The sequence below is a fragment of the Pungitius pungitius genome, chromosome 15, assembly GCF_949316345.1.
Source record: "Pungitius pungitius chromosome 15, fPunPun2.1, whole genome shotgun sequence".
Lineage (NCBI taxonomy): Eukaryota > Metazoa > Chordata > Actinopteri > Perciformes > Gasterosteidae > Pungitius > Pungitius pungitius.
The window spans coordinates 6,253,168-6,270,719 of record NC_084914.1 but is presented as its reverse complement, the minus strand read 5'-3'; the positions used below and the strand labels follow the sequence as shown (position 1 = coordinate 6,270,719).

At 45.3% G+C, this 17,552-nt stretch overlaps 2 protein-coding genes across 11 annotated transcripts in view; both read right to left on the bottom strand.

Annotated features, from left to right (window-relative positions):
* LOC119209669 (band 4.1-like protein 3) overlaps positions 1–10,807 on the bottom strand; it is a 39,734-nt gene extending 28,927 nt beyond the window's left edge. For 9 of the 10 annotated variants that reach the window (XM_037459132.2, XM_062557814.1, XM_037459134.2 and 6 more), the window contains exon 1: positions 1,387–1,493. The gene's annotated coding sequence lies outside the window, so the exon portion shown is untranslated. Of the gene's footprint in view, positions 1–1,386; positions 1,494–10,678 lie in introns of those variants that run through there. The other variant, XM_062557813.1, reaches the window with a different exon arrangement.
* Positions 10,808–11,993: 1,186 nt separating this feature from the next.
* Positions 11,994–17,320, bottom strand: LOC119209819 (transmembrane protein 200C). The gene is made up of 2 exons (XM_037459409.2): positions 17,180–17,320; positions 11,994–14,714 (listed from the first exon to the last, which is right to left on the bottom strand). The coding sequence occupies exon 2, from the start codon at positions 14,679–14,681 to the stop codon at positions 13,113–13,115; it is 1,569 nt and encodes a 522-aa protein (XP_037315306.2). The 5' UTR covers positions 14,682–14,714; positions 17,180–17,320; the 3' UTR covers positions 11,994–13,112.
* Between the last annotated feature and the right edge of the window lie 232 nt (positions 17,321–17,552).

The window sequence follows — 17,552 nt, the reverse complement described above, 5'->3', positions numbered from 1 at the left end:
AGGGATACGTACTAATGAAATAGGGCAGCAACTAATGAGGATCACAATTACACAGAGCGGACATTTTTAAAATAGCTTGTTATATCAAAACCAGCCCTCCAGATAGCTAATTTAATGTAGTAGAAGACAAAAATACCAGGAAAGACTCAGTATTTTTCTTTTAACCATTCAGGCTTAATCTGAGCCCACTGTGTCACTGGGTAATCTGTTAATCTGCTAATCATTTTCACAATTCATCAGTTAAAGTCTAAAAAAAGAGACATGGCAATCTTTAAAAATAAATAAAAACATTGAAAAAAGGTTGTTGACCTTTAAGGGACCCCATTGCATGTCCTCAGTACTGGGACCCCCTCATAATATTTGTACTTATAGGGGGGGGTCCTAAGGAAAATAGGTGTCACACGTTTATAGCAAGTCCTAAGAATAAAGATGATTTGGCTTGACTGTAAAGCTCGACTACGCCCACAGGAGTTGGCGTTTGCACAAAGATCATCCTGAATATCAAAGCAAGTCAGTCGTTAAAGACTACTTTAAGCTGGGATCAAAATGCATCCACTACAAAAGCCTGCAAACGAGGCCCCACGGTGCAGCCGTCTCCGATGCTACTGCAACAAGCGCTTACTGTGCATCTTCATAAAATCGTCAAGTCAGACTCCGGCCATTGCGTTTCGTGCATTGCAAGGATGTGAGGATGCTAAAAAAGAAAGAGGATCCAGCGCGTGTCCTCCTGGGCCCCATAACCACGCCTACCGCACTGCAGATCAAAAAACACCCATGTATGCCGTCCCATTGACCCATTTTGAGCCATTAACTGCGCTCAAATGTAACCGTGTAAACCGGTGACTCAGCAGCGTTCTTCACTGATGTATAACAGGGAAGGAGGGGGGGGGTCTGTTTTAAAGGTCGCTAAAAAAACACATCTATGATCCCGTTTTTTTTTTTATTCCGTTTCCCACTTTCCGCCTCGTAAACCGGAGCACGTTGAGCCTCCCGTAACCTCCAGCGGCTTGTTGCTCTGAAAATGCCCGACTTTTAGCTCCAGAATATCGGCCGCCGCACGCAGCCCATTCAGCAACAACAAAAAACTAAACTAACGTGCAACGAGAAAACGCCACGGCGGCGAAAAGGCGACGACTTCTCCCGCCTGAGTGAATCCAGCAAAAAAAAAAAGAGTATTTTCATTTATTCTAAATGTTAAATTATCTGTCATCGGCCGCGGGTGCTGTGGTCGGACGAGCCGAACAGTGCAAACGTGGGAAGATTACACGGGGACATTTAAACGAACGTGCGTGTCTGCAAAAGACCGTCCGACGTGTTAAGATAAGACGACACACAAAAAAAACAGCAAAAAAAATGGAAGAAAACAAAAAAAAAGAGGTTTATTACCAGGCACGCAGTCCTCGCTCCGCTGGTTCACGCCAGTAGCGTTCAGTGGGCTCGTGTTTCCTGACAGCGGTGCTACTCTGCTGCAGTTCCCCCTCTCCGCCATACCACTGGGTACAATGGTGGGTTACCAGGACAGCCGGGGCATTATTTTAGCAGCACACCCGCGTGCACCCGCGTGCACGCGCCAACACACGGCCAGCAGGCCAATTAATGCCGTGAGGGTTTTTTAGTGTAAGTGGAAAGCGAATCCGTGGTGGGAGAGTAGATGGGTTTTTTAGATGTTTGCAATTAACGTTACTTCAACGTTATTTCACTTTGTGACACTTCAAAAAGAGTGAAAATGTTTTCGTTCATACGGCTGTGTCAAGCGTTCAAAGCGCCACTAGAGCGGAAACAAGAAACAGCCATTGCAGAGTTAAATCATACAGCAAAAAGCTTTGATGAGCTCATTAAATGTGGGATGAAGGTACTCAACAGTATACAGTATATAGCAGTCAAACTAAGCTCACCCTGTTGCAGCCACAGAAAAATACTTCTCAAAAGACTTACTGATTGTATCACAGTCTGGAGGACGTTAAAATAGTCTGCAAATAAAAAAAACGTAATCCAAGACATATTAGAAGGAAACCAATAAAGTGAGCACATGAACAAACATACACACACACATACGCACACAGCTGCCCTCCTCAGGGAACATACCTGTGGTTGTGCGTGCACATATACAGACATAAAAGCAAGTTTTTAATTACATTCTGGGTTGTTCCCTTTGGGGATTTTTAGGGTTTTGCGTCCCGCCTCCCAGTGGGAACTTGACCCGACTCGGTCAACCGTTGGACTTTTATTTCATCTAATTGCTTTCATGCTCAAGTAAGATACCGCATGCCAACAATTTACAGTGCATGCAAATATAAAACACGGTCCTGTGCATTACAGCTTCAGAGAATATTGTGGCGCGGTCATTCATGAACTCTCTAAATAGAGACGGACACATAGCAGGCAGATAGTCTCTTCAGATAGCAGAGGTTAAATGAAAAGGCACACACAGTTCAACTCTCGCTGGCGGCACGACAACAGGCTCCTCTTTCAGCTTCCACCTCATTATAACACGGCCGATGAACAACATTGACGACGTAAATTCACGTCGCAATCCGACGTGGTCTGAGCTACTTCACGTGTTCACAAGTTGGAAATTCCTAAAAACACCAGCTTTGACAAGAAAGCGTCGGTCAGGAGAGTGAGGTATAGAGCAGTCGTAGCTAAACAAAGGGTGTATCAAAATATTCCTGCCACCCTCGATGCAGTGAGGAGAAATAACAGGCGAGGAGGACTGTCAGGAGGAGGGCTTCTTCTCACAGAGACGTTGTAACAACTCATGACAGTGTGTCTGCAGAGTTGAAGGTCTAAAAAAAAAAAAAAAAAAAAAGTGTTTTTTACTCAGGAGATAATACAAAGAGAGGAAGCGCTCGCCGAAATTCAACAATCATTTCAAAGTTATTGGACCATTTCTCAAAAGTACGTTCTTTCACTTCCTTTTCTGGTAACACACACAGTGCACATTAGGCAAGAACAACTAAATTAGCGGTCCACTGCACAGCCAAACGATGGTCACCTACATATAGAGCGAGTGGAGTCTGTTGTCGTGACCAGACCTCTCGTGTGAGACATGGCTCACCGTGCGGCTGCCACGCAGAGAACATCTAAAATGGTAAATGAGGGATTCGCTCGTCTTCCGAAAGGAAATGTCCATTCTCTCCTTACGAAATGAAACAGAAGCACAAACGCATACCAACAGCCAACTAGGCACAGCCAAATGTAATAGGAGAGTCAAAGCTGAAATATATTGATGCATTCTTCATTTCCATTTTCAATTCTTGTAATCAGGGTGTGATAAAAATCAGGTAGCACACACAGGCCTTCCTCCGGGAGAATATATAACTGCTGACCAGTTTTATTGTACAAGAATTTATAGGCGTTGATCTTGATAGACAATGGAAAAAAAACATCTTGAATGAATGAAACATCTTCCAGATACTCAACGCCTTTAAGAAATGTTTGGAGTGAAAATTAAAAAGTCAGTGCCCAAAAATATCTAATGCTTCAATTGTTTTCTATTGTCTATGTGTTCTCACTCTATGCATATAGTAGTGACCCGCAGATAGGTGTAAAGTGCAAATCTCCTTAGAGCCTTTGTCAGCATTATGATTAATACCACGCAAGACAGCCAACATGTGATCTCTGGACTCTACTTAGCTTATGCGGCTGCTTGACTCTTCACTTTTTTTTCTGCTGCGTACAGACACTTAGTTCCTGTGAGGCTCCTCTACTCCAAAGCCTGACCTTGAACTCGGGTAGCCTTGCATTCCAATGTCTGTTCTAGTTTAACTAATGACAGACATAACGTTACATTGTCCTTTTCCATACAAAATTGACAAGCAATGCTGACACAATCACTTTTATTCCATGTGATTTGTGACATACAACGAGACGGTGGCATTTTTAAAGATCTCTTGCTTACACAGTAATTTGGTACTTAGGGATTAAGATAAGATTTTAAATGTGTGGTTTATATAAAAACGGTACGGCTGCAGGGCTAAGATCGGGGAGAAAAAAAACAAACATTAAATCCTGGTGTCAATTCAAATCTGGGTATACGCAAAAATCAGTAACAGTATGAACTTCACAGCTTTCCATTTTACAGAGCTCAGAACAAGCAAGCGGGCACTTCATCAACACATAAGGTCCAAAGGTCGAGAGGAAAGAAATGGCCTATTTTGCCAAGGCATTTGTTACACTAGACAAATGCCCACTGCATCTCTACCAACCCGTGCTGTTCTGATATAAAGTCACTTCTTAAAACTTCGTCAAGCGTCAACTTGTCTTCCACTTTGAACTCAATGAACTCGATATGAATTCCTGGGTTTGTCCCCCCCCCCTCCCCCCCTCCCTGCTGACCAGCTTCACTCCTGAAGGGCCGCAGGTCAGCAGGCACACATGCCAAATTAGAGTCCGATTTTGACACCTGCAATCAGGGCGAAGCTCCCAAATCGACTCCCTATCTTGCGCACACTCTCGTCACACTTCCCCTTCCTACTAGAGTAGTCATTATTTTCACCTTTGGCTCCCTCATATGTGAAGCCACGTGTACATAGTGCAGATTGACGTGTAAAGAGATTATTAATACGATCATGAAGAGGCCTCCCATTCTTTTTCTTTCCATCTAGATTGCACATCTTATCCGGAGGAATCATAAAAGTGTTCTGTATCGTAACCTTTGGAAAGCAGTAAGCTAATGATTGTGCCCGTCGAATGATTGCAGACCAGGCATTTCGAGAGAAAAGGAGGGGCGGCGCGTATGTGGTTGGAGACAAAAAACTGCAGCTGCATCAAAAAACTGCTTCCCTTTTAGAAGTCTGTGTGGATTGTGTTCTCTATGTTCAATCAGGTTTTTTTTATGACTCCTTTTGTTGTGTGTTTTTCCTCAAGAAGGAGTGGATCCGGGGGGGCTTTCTCCTTTTATTGATTCTATGCCTCTCTGATTCCTCCCTACTCGCTCCTCTAGCTTGTGAACCGTATATCCATCTCGGCGTAGGCTCGCTCGTGGAGTTGGATAGTTTGGCCAGCTCAACCTTTTCAGCACAATCTGTGATCTGTTGAGGACTTTTAGCGCGGTGCGAAAAGCTCAGAAAAATCCACCGTTTTGTAAAAACGAGTATGCCGATTTTTCATAGTAAACTTTCCACTGGTACTGTATCTGATTGCCCTTACGCTAACCAACGTAAATATGCAACAGCAGATGTGTAGAATCACCGCATAGAATTGCGGACGCCACTATCCTTCTTTGTCAAAGATACTATGGGAGATTAGAAAGGGAGCATTCAAGCCAGTTTCCTTTGCACTTATAGAATGAGATATGCTTATCTTTTCTTATCGCTTATATTCAGCTGCCTGATGAATACTTTCGGCTCATTTCACTCATTTAGGAATATTTGCAAAAACAAATTGCTCCTTTGCACCGGAAGCTATGCGTCTACGGTCATGTTAGCAGCATTGGATTTGGGCTATACTTAATGTGCTAAGCTACATGCTAACAAATAAAGATGTGCTGATTTTGACCCAACCATACCTTTACTATTATTGTTGTTGTTGTTGTTTGGCTGAAGTGCATCGTTTTCCATCTTTAGTTATATGATCATAGAGACGATGCGTTAGTTTGGGTGAGTTGAGGCCAGGACAAAAGGGAAGCGCGGTGTCTGGCAGGGAACAAAAGTTCCTCAACAATGGCACGTTTCTGGATGACTTCGAGGCCTATAAATACTCTGTGACCGTCGAGGTGCCATCCCACGAGCTGTAGCTTTATAAGGCCAAGGCAGCCTCATGCTGCCTTCAAGTGATCAGGCAACGCTGGAAGATAACAAAACTCCCAAACAGACTCATCCGTCCACTCAACGAGATGAGTCATAGGCCTCGTCTCCGACGGCCCCCGCAGGCTGCACTGCACTCACGCGTCGAGTTCAGCTGAAAAGAAATCCGCGTTGATTGATTCATTTGCACTTTTGCTGCCGTCGAGTTTACAGTAAACGTAACGAGCGAGCAGGAGAGAGTTCAGTGTCTCGCCTTTTGTCGATGGACAGTTCTGCTGCAGATGTTGTCGGAGCCGTCAACATTCATGCACGTGATGGAGTTGTGATGAGTTTCAATGTGGAAGTTGCAATAAAACGGTTGTTTGGCATAATAATTTGGTCCATTTGGAAATGTCACGTGTATCGAAATCGTTTGATAAAATGTAGCAAATGTATGGAAGTAAATCTGTGCCATCGGGGGTTGAAATAAAAAGTTGATTGAATTTCTAGCACTGAATATTTATGCATTGAAATTATGTACCTGAATGTTTTTCAACATTAAAACACCGCAAAAAAATTCAACCTAAAAAAAAAAAATGTTGAAATATTCGAAATGGAGGCTACAATATTCAACCGCAAAAAATTCAACCTTGGCACACCAATATGCGGAGGCTACAATATTCAACCCAAATAAATTCAACCTTGGCACACCAACATCCGGGACACTAAGGAACAGCAATCGATTCTAGATTCAAGATCAGGAGCGTGCGTCAAGCTAAAGGAGCGAGCACCCAAAACACCTTCGGCTTTGGATTGTAAACATGTCCAATAATAACGGGGCTTTAACTCTTCTTCATGTCATCAGTGTGGTTTGTGTCTGTAAGATTCCGTAATAGACAGCTGACATTTGTACATTAACAGACTGTGTTGGACATGAACTAAGCGGAAGTTAAACGAGAGCGTACAGCCGCTCACAATACGCCTCTTCTTCTAGTTTTGAATTCATTTAATAATGCTGAGATCCTTGGACAAGCTGTTAGGAGTGATTGGCGGAGTTTTGAAAACCAGGAACGCGCTTGAAGAGGCAGATGAGCCGCTGTATCGTAGTGGGGGGGGGGGCAGCGGCAGCGGCTTTAGCGGAGCGTGCAGACGCATAAACCCGACAGGACATGCAGGAATAACCGCAGTAGCGTCGGTGGAAGGATCCTTTTTCACAGCGGCACAAGCCGATCTCAGTTGGGTATTAAGCGACATTCAAAGTCCACGTAACGTTAAATGAGTCTTCATGACCATGGGTAAACTTTATTGAGGATCTGGCACAACACAGCGACCTGCAAGTAGCGCAGAGTCTTACATAAAGGGATGTACGTCTTAATGCGAGGCTTTAGAATTTATCTCAAAGGGATCCTGTATTTGCTCGTAAAGTCTGAAACGAGAACCCATTTTTCAGTGACGGTGTTACGTGCCTACTGGTTTTTGAACTACTGGTTTGGCTACGGGTGCGTGTTTGTTTTCCCCCGGTGTTACGTGCCTACTGGTTTTTGAACCTACTGGTTTGGCTACGGGTGCGTGTTTGTTTCCCCCCGGCAGGCAGGTGTTGTCTGCCTCCGTCACTTGAGTCGTCACACATTTGCAAACATATTGTTCTGAAAATGTTCAAAAATGCATCCCATATCCACTGCAGCGATTACGATTGTATAAGTGAGCACTACGTCACTGCCACGTATGAAGAAATACATAAAAGAACATTTATTAAAAGTCCGCCACAACCGGGATTCGAACCGTGTCGCGCAAAATAACGTAGTGCCACAGAGCGGCTGTGCTACCCACTCGGCCAACCGAGCTTAAGGGTTTACAGTTGATTTGTATATTTTAATAGAGTTGTATATCGTCAGTGGCAAGCAAACGTTTTGGTTTAGGGTGAACATTATATGTTCTTTTATGTATTTCTTCATACGTTGCCACACTGATGACATGAAGAAGAGTTAAAGCCCCGTTATTATTGGACATGTTTACAATCCAAAGCCGAAGGTGTTTTGGGTGCTCGCTCCTTTAGCTTGACGCACGCTCCTGATCTTGAATCTAGAATCGATTGCTCTACCTTAGTGTCCCGGATGTTGGTGTGCCAAGGTTGAATTTATTTGGGTTGAATATTGTAGCTTCCGCATATTGGTGTGCCAAGGTTGAATTTTTTGCGGTTGAATATTGTAGCCTCCATTTCGAATATTTCAACATTTTTTTTTTTAGGTTGAATTTTTTTGCGGTGTTTTAATGTTGAAAAACATTCAGGTACATAATTTCAATGCATAAATATTCAGTGCTAGAAATTCAATCAACTTTTTATTTCAACCCCCGATGGCACAGATTTACTTCCATACAAATGGCTGCAGATCAATTTTCTGTAAAGCTCTAATTCTCTCTATCCTCAATTTATCTAAATATGAGAAAAAATAAACATAAATAGTATATAAATAAATATCAACTGGTAGGGAAAGACGGTCTTATTCCAGTTCTAGTTTTTGATTGTAGTTTAGTAATGGCCCACAATCTTGATCACGCAGAGGGCGCTCTGTTGGAAAGTCCAGGGCATAGTGTAATGACTCAATATCTGGCTCAGCCCTTTTAGTCATAAGAATGTCTTAAGAAATTATTCTACCCTGACCCTTCACGTGTCTTATCACTAAATCTTGATAATGCCTGAGATTTTCAGACTATTACTTTTTACCTTTAACTTCTGGATGTAACTCACACACGTTAACACTTCCACCAGCTTCTTTTGGTTACACACGGAACAATAATTTATACCAGCTAAGAGCTTTAAGTAAGATAAAGTCTTCTGAACTACAACGCCCGCAGAGCTTTTCATCACGAAATGGTCGGACTGTAGCACTGCTTCTTTCTTCCGAGGATAAAAAAAGGTAGAGAAAGTCTTTATCACGGGCAACACTAGATCAAACCAACAGGAGGAAAAGTCTCCGGTAGATAGATGTCTGCAGCAGAATGGGTTTTAATTATGAACATGAACAAATGATCCTGAGCCACAGGATGACGATTAAATCTTGTTATGTCAGCCTGACAAGCAACAGCGAGAAATTGAATAACATTCAAGAAGATATCACAGGAGGGAAATACATTTCCCCAATTCAGAGGAAAGGTCATTTGGGCTCAAAATGTGTTATCTGATGAAACGGACACTTGTGTAAATTCTCGTCTGCATGGCCGTAATGGCAACCTTCCCGAGTTCAAGTAGCTCAGGTTTGAAAAGCCAGTCAAGTAACCTAATCACCTACAACGTTGAAATGCACTTCCCCAGCGCTACAGCCGGTATGGCAGGTCTCGCTAAGATGTTATAAGCGAGTGAAACTTTCCAACTTTGAAGTTACAGCCATATCTCTTTCTGTCCGTCTCCTCCTCACGGGCTCAGTCAGAACACGTGATGTCACATGAACCCATCCGGATTTAGCAAAGAATCAAGAGTCTGATGGCAGTCGATGGGTTTGTCTGGTCACCGTCAATCCAAATCGATCAAACCGTGGCGGCATGAATAGAGTAGTAGTAGTGAGATCTAAAACCCAGATAATGAGCCGGCATTTCAGCGCTTTCAGTTCCCTTCGCTGAAAGTCAATGTTTTTTTTGGAATGGGTTTTGGTTTGATGCGTGGAAGGCGTCAGTTAACACAGGCTTGTGAGGTTTATAAAGTTTAGTGTCTTAAAATATTAGGTTACTAACATTGAAATCATGAAATCCTATTGCTAGCTTTTACTTCACATTTTCAAAATCCTTGATTTCGGCAAAATGTATCATAAAGTTATTTTTTGTGTAGCGATTCTAAATCCCATTGTCTTTTTCAACAGAGGGCACAAGTGTTATGCTAACTTCCGCCTCAGTCTACAAAAATCCACGGCCCCACAACTCGTGCTTCAGAGTGAGTGTCAGCGCGCTGTTGTGTTGGCCCACAACTTGAATGTGTTAGTCCACTTACACTGCTCTCCAATAATAGTTAATCTGTATGATGAGAAATGACACTAACACGTCTGTTTGTACGGCTCGACATACTGCAGGGTGCATTTTGCATACCAAGATCTTTGAATGACAAGTACGTTCAGACATGGTGACAGCAGAGCACCAGCTCATCAAATGCCTATAATCTCCTTCTCAAGAGGGCTGGTACCGCCAGAACACAACGAGTCCAACAGACAGCCTTATCTCCCTTATTTTGTGTGTGTGCAGTAAAAACGTCTATGAAAGACAGTATTAGATCAAAGAGCCCTTTGCCCATTGATTTATGCCCATTTCTTTCTTTTTTTTTGGGGGGGGGGGGGGGGTACAGGCGGAAAACACACGCTGTGATGACTTCCCATTTCCGAACTGTCTGCCTGTGCCCAGCGAAGTTTAAATCAGGGAAGTGTGTTTGTCCCCAACTTCAGGGACTTCAGAACAGGTTATTGATGATGGCTTCTCCAAAAAAAAAAAAACTGAGTCCCCATTTTCAAAAAAAATAAAGATTTGGGGGTAACACTGGTTGAGGGTTTAGCTTTTAAACACCAGACAATGTTCTTTTAGTGGGCTCCTTCCTCCACCCCGGTAGTTTACTAAAGTTTTCGAGAAAACCAAGTCTCCAAGCGGCCAAACACGTGTCCTTTGCCACTATGCGTGGACTTCCCCCGTGTTTACGTAACATGCTTCCCACTTTGGGTGAGGAGACGCGAGTACTCACCAGTTCACGGCGCGAGGCGCAGGGGGGGGGGAGCAGCGGCAGCGGCGGCGGCGCGTGCGTGAAACAAGAGACACAAACGGATACAAAATGAAACAAAACATTTAGCGAGTGATTTAAGTCTGCTCGTCAATCTTGAAGCGATGTCAAGAACAGGAAAAAAAACAGGCGAGTCAATGTGGCCCGAATCACACAAAGCTCAGTCAACAAAGTTGTAGTGAAGGAATACACGTTTTACCCGAGTGTTGTGAGAAGAACCGAGCTCCCGGTGCGCGTGACCGTGTGTGTGCGTGTGTGTCCGTGAGACCGGAGAACAGGAATCCCGACGCGGTGCTCGTCCGTGTGAAAAGGACTAAACACCTGTAAGTGCCCTGGTCTCGTCTAAAACCTCCCCGGAGACAGGACGGAGCTAACCCCGCCTCCCCGGCCCCCGTAGTACTTGTAAACAGGTACGCCCACGATGACGACGCAGGCGGCAAAGTCCCAGCGACACCTGGTGGAGATTTTGGAGGAAGAAAGGACGTCATCTCGGTGTCACATGACCACTAGATGGCTTCGTCAGTTTGAGCTTCCTGCATTTAGATGCTTCATGACAGAAGTCAATAAACCAAAGTCAACGTTCCTGAAGGATGACTGGGCTTAATGTTGACTAGATACGCTGTATATTCTACATTTAGGCACTACTAACATGCACAAATAATGATGTAATGCAGCGGTGGAAGAAAAAATCAGCGGCTTAACATCGGTAAAAATAACACCAGAATGTAAATGTAACCACTAATACAACAGAATGACCAGTGAAAGCCTTGTATTCATGTTACTCAATGAAAATAATTATAATTAAATAAGCTTTAAATAAAATAAATACTGGAGTTTAAAATAATAAAATACTTTTATTGATGAATTAAGCTTCATTGTAATCATATCGCTAGTCAAAGTGGAGCGAAACAGTTCAATACTTGATGTTTGACCTGGCATATGTGTTTTAAATCTGTAACATCACACCCTAGAAATATTGTCTTTTTAGCTAGGCCTACAGCAATAAAACTGAACTAAAAGACAAAAGGAGGAAATAAAGATAAAACAATTTGCCCTGAACATTACCAAGCTGCTCTAATCTATCGATCCCTCCTGGTGCACCTGTTCTTACGGCACAGGCAAGGATACGCTCCATGTAAATCCTTGCTTGTTTCCCCCCTTCTTTCCTTTGGTTAATATTATCTTTCCTTTCATGCAACATCTTTAAATTAAAAAATACCTTATTGGAATCTAAGTTAAATTTAGATGTAAAACCTTAGTGATATTCAATAACTTGACTGCAGTGCACTTTTCAATTATATGTGATAAAAAGTACAATGATTACTCTTACATGTATCGGGTAAAGGTATTAATCAAAGTAGTATAAACTAGAGGTAATCCAGAAAGGTACCATCACATTTCACCCAACTAGTGCATGAATTCATCTTCCTAGTTAATTTCCATCAGTGAGAGTTAGAAGCAATGTATTTGTATAACAACACAACAAAAACCTTTGAATAAAAAGAGCAGAGTGATAATGGTTGCACATGTTTTTATACAGGGCACAAACAGTATGAAAAGTAAGCGAATTATATGATTTTCCCTTCCCTGTCAGCAGATCTCAACCCAATTGAACACTTGAGTGAGACATGTTAGGGTTGTTCCTTGTTAAGACGTGTACAGTACACTCATTTCGCTTCAACGTGTCACCCATCAGAATCAGCAAAAAAAAGCCTCCGTTAATTTCCACTTTTTAACTGTGAAGCCAATTATTAAAAAGGCTGCTATAAATGTCACGTATAGGTTACTGGTCTCAGTTCACTTAGCACCGACAGTGTAACATCAATACCACTGCAGTCTTGCAGTAATGAGAAGAAGTGCAGGAAGTATAAATCTATACCATCTGCATGATTATCACACACGTAGCCACACAGTCTCTTTTCACTTGGTTCCATTTATTTTCATTAAAACCTATATGGAGCAAACAAACTATTTGCTGTTCGTAATCTATTATCAAGCACATACAACTAAGAGACCCGGCAAGAGGAGTGTTACAGTCAAGTTTATTCAACCATGAATGCTTCTTCTAAACAAGTGTGCACAGGGAAGACCTGGTCCTTCAGGTCCTGATCCTAAACCAAACATCTACCTGAGATTCAATTCAGTTCACCTATTCACGTGGTATTCACATAACGATGTAGAGAAACGGTTCTAGTCTATTTATTTTTCTGTGGCATGATTCAATGCTACAGTACAACATGTCAGACAGTAGTTCTCAGTGACAGTTTTGGCAATTCTACAGGCTACATTGTTTGCCCTACGTTTATACAAAAGAAAAATGAATATTCATCAGATCAGATTTTCTTTTTTTGTTGAAAATCGTTACTAAATCTTCCTACAAGTATTTAGTATTGCTCTTGCTACATTGAAAAAATAGAAAAATTACATCTGATTATTGAGCTGTGGATGTGATATTTATAAAGAGCCTCGCTCTTAAGTGTTCATGGCTATGTTTCGATAGTCCTTAGCTGCTTCCCCCTCCGGATCTCCCGATTGGCCGGCTTCACGTTGGGCGATCAAAGAGGAAGGTACGAAGCAAAGAAACGAGACATCAAACAGTTTTCGGACGCTCATCAGAGAAAAAAAAAAAAGGTCTACGACTCTGCACAGGTGACGGATGTCAGCAGGTTGTCCTCTCCCTGAGCGTCTTCCTCCGCCGTTTCCTCGCCCGCGTCCGTTGCTACTCCCTCTCCGGTCGCCACCACAGAAGTGTCCGTGTCTGACGCTTCGAAGGACTCGCCCCCCAGATCAGCCAGTTTGATGTAGCCCTTACTGTTGGAGCGCTCCAGCCGAGGGCAGCTGAAGCGCCTGGCTCTGTCGCCTTGGCGACCGGCGGACATGGACAGGCTGCAGCGGCGTGCGGGCCTGGGCTGATCTGTGAGGGAGTTGAGCGACATTCGTGACCCCGTCGGCCTGGCGACGGGTGACGGAGGGAACAGCTGGGTCCACGGTTGCTGAGGCCCGGCCGGTGGCGCCCCCTGTTGGTCGACCGTCTCCGCGGTTACGTCCTCGTGGCTCCGACGCCGCTGCGGGGAATCCGTCGCCGAGGCGTCCTTCTCCCTGGCGTCCGTCTCGTCGCTCGCGCTGCCGCCGGTCCGTCCCTCCTCGCCGGCGCTTCCGGCGGCGGCGGCCGCCTCGTCGGCGACCCTTTCCTCCGGGCGTCCCTCTGCCCCCGCTCGCTCTGACCCCTCCACCTCACAGTTGTTCAGTTTGATCACGGGGAGGGTGCAAGCGTTCACGGAGGAGGTGACGATGGAGGTGGTCTCCCACTGCCGGGGCTGCGGGGCCTGCTCGCTGCTATTGCTGTAGTCTTTGTAGATGCTGTAGACGGTGTCCGTGAAGGTCTGGACATCCCTGGACCAGCTGCGGGGCCTGCTGGCCGCCGACGGGCGCCTCAACACGTCGACGGCGCCCAACTCGCCCTGGAGGCCGAGGCCAGTGGAGGGCCAGGAGCTGCGGGTCAGCGCCCCGCTGGCGGGGAAGGAGCCCGGCGGGCCCTCGGCGCTCCTCGACTGCGTGTAGTTCACCAAGCCGTTCAGAGGCGAGTACTCCTTGGACCGTATGCTGTGCAGATCGATGACAGTGGAGTAGATGTCCCGCAAGTTGATGATTTTTGTCTTCTTGTCTCGGTTTTCGTGGAGGACGGCGTTGGCGCAGATGAAGAGAAAAATGCCGATTCCCATCACCAGCGGTCCGAAGACTTTCAGATTGTCCGAGTACAGGTAATTATTCAGGAAGTCACACAGGAAGCCACAGTGAGGCGAGGGCTCCTGGGCGCTGCTGTTAGAATGGCTCTGGTTGAACAAACCGGTCTGTCCGGAGGGAGGCTTGTTGCGGGTCAAGTTAGAGGAAACGGGCGGGCTTTTGGAGTAGCTCATCCTGTTGTGGTATCCTCCGGTCCTGCGGCGATCCTGGTACGGCTGCTGGTTCTTGCTGGGCCAGTAACCCAGCACCGCCATGGAAATCCCAACCATGAGAACTACGAGTCCCAAAGCAGCCACAAAACCGGCCGGGGAGAACAGGTTGAGCTTCCCCTTCACCACCACCACGTCGTTCTTCTTCTTCTTCTTGCATTTCCGCTTCCTCTTGTTTTCCGCTCGGTTTTTAGAGCGGAGGGAGTCCTGGCGCCTGTTCATGCGCAGCAGGCCACCCGTGGCTATCATGGCGGCGATCGGACTGCAGGCTCGTCACTCAACCTGGAAGGGTACACGAGAAAGAAACAAAAGAACGGGGGTTTAAATATTTAGATGTTAAGAAAAGCGTTCATACGTTTAGAGCCGTGGAGGGAATTTGTTCATTTCACTGTGAGATTACTCATGTAATCCAGATTTATCATACATACAAGGATAATCAATCAAACAAAGCTGGCAACTAACCCTTGGAGAACTACGAAGGTCCCAGCTTCACAGCAGCAATGTCAAGGGTTTTATGCAGATCTGGTTCTGGTTCTATTTTCTCGGTTAGCTTCTCGCTACGAGCGCCGGGGAACATTAACACTCATATTTCTGCCAAAATAAGAACAGTTTGGAGAGACTATTTGATTATTTTCCTCGACTAGCTTACTGCTTTGGCATGGTAGCATGAGACGCAGTTGGAAAAAAAGACAATGTCAGGTAGTTTCAAGCACCAATCAGGGTACAGCAACATTTTAATCAAAATACGATGCGAGTTAGTGTGTTGTCTTATCTGTTGAAAAAATGACAACAGACAGAAGTGAAGCAGGTTTTTTTTCTCCAAAATTGTTGGTTTGTACCTTTTGGTCATGAACACTTAAAGGTTAAGAAGATATAACAGATAACGTGCATCTGCGGAAACTGGATCTCTAAATACAATGATGTCACTGATACAAAGACAAAAATCCAACTTGACAGTTTAGAACAAGGAGTGCTATTTATCTATATTCAGCTGTGCCGGTGCAATATCAGCCTATGAAAATGTAATGTGTCCAGACAGGAGGCCAGCGGGCATGTTCTCTCCACCTCACTCTCGCTTCCATACTCTCCATCCCCTTCCCGCCTCTCCTCTCCTCTCCTCTCCTCTCCTCTCTCCCTCTCTTGCCAACCTCTCCTCCTCCTGCTTTCCACCCAAATCCAATCCACTGTCAACCAAACGCAGCCGCGCTCCAAGATGAGGCCAATGTGAGCTACCGGCCATTTGTTTACACACCAACACCGGTGCGTGCCACGTAAGATGTTTGCGTTTCTTTTACGATTATGCAGCACAATGTGGGAGCTTTGGTCCAAAGGGCAATGATGGCACACACGCTGACCAGATATCAGATGATGAGTCCAAACCACATGCGGTGGCTGATTAATTAAGACTCTAGCACTCCCTCGCCGATAGGTATTTAATTTGACTAATGCTGCCTAATTGTGTATGACTTAGAGCTTGGGTACATGAATAACTTATTCCACAAATTCCTTGCAGAGAAGCAATTAAAAAGAGGTTTTTAGAGGTTACTTTGGTTGTTGCTCTCTCAACCCTAACAGTCCGTGACATCCCTTTACGATCCAAGTTATTACAGGCACTTCCCACGGAGAGTGGAACACGGGGGGGGGGGGCTCTGCACCTGAGCATCCACTAAAAACAACCCACCGGTACTCAGCTGCTGCTTGTGACGACTTCACTCGACTCACCGACGAGCGCTCCAGTGCCTCCTCGGGGGCGAGAGCGCACCTCCACCCGCACTAAGGACGGATGAGGCGAGGGCGGACGCGCGGTTGAAGGGAGAAGGGCAGCGGGGACGTGGACCGGAAGCGTCTGTGTCCGCGGGTGCTGAGCGGGACGCGCCGCATGCCCAACTCCCCCCGCCGGAGGAGCTGCTCGCCCGGCGCGACGGAGAGGAGGCCGGCGACCGACGCCCGGTGCGTCCGAGCTGCGGGGGCGCCTAGTTTCGCGCAACGTTGCATGAGTAATCGACTGTTGACATTACAGCGCATCTGTTTCCCTTCTGTTGAGGAGGGGAGGAGGGGGGGTGAAGCAAATCCGACGTGCTGTGGAGGTTGGAGGTGCCACTGAAAAATGTCCAGAGCCACAGCGACGCATCTCGCGCCAGCAAAAAGCTAACCATTGTATTTTAGTGTGGGGGGGGGGCTCACAAGGTGATGGGTGCTGACAAACACACGGCTCTTCCACGGCCTGACGAAGCCCCAAAGCATGCACGCTTCTAGCGGGTGAGCTGTGTTTGTAATTATTCCTTTACCATGTCAAACATTTCACTCCTCGCTAATCGGTATTTAATTGCAACTTCAGAGATTTAAAACAAAAAGTTTGACTGGATAAATTTGCTGAGATCCGTCTTCGGAATATTGCTCATTCCACACACATTCGTTTTTCACTTTATGTCTCTTGCATATTTGACTGATGTAGCCAGATCAACTATCTGAAGCAGAACAACATGTCTCCATAAAATGCAACCAAATCACCATTTCAATCTCCCTAAGGCGCATTATTGTTGACAACAAATGAAAAATAACGCTCCCCAACTAAACCTGTGCTGTTACACAATTACTAGACTTCCCAAACCCTGCTGCACCGAGCCTGCCACGAGTGGAATCAGACTGAACCGAAAACGAGCACGGACATTTCGCCGTGCGTTACGACGAGGAAGGTAAAGCGATACAACAAACAAAACGAAATGATAAATAATCGAGTCTCTTACCAGAATGTGTGGTTTGAGAAGCTGGCATCTTCAAAGAGGTGCTCTCCTCGTTCAGCGCTGCATGTCGTGGTGCGCCACTTGGGTACCGCGTCTGGAAGAGTGCGCTCCAGATGAACGCAGACTCACAATGGACCGGCAGGGGCGGGCCTACCGCATCCCCATTGGTGGCGATTATTGGGCAACGTGGGAAAAAAAACAGAAGGAGGGCTGCTAAGGACATTTATCCTGCTGTGCGTTGGACTCTTAACCCTTCCGCACCTTTTAAAAGAAAAAAAAATATTTATTATATTACATGTTGAATGAGACTTCAGTCGTTTATGAATGCCAGTGGCCATTTTGACGGTGGAATTTATGCAATAATTGTTGCACCATC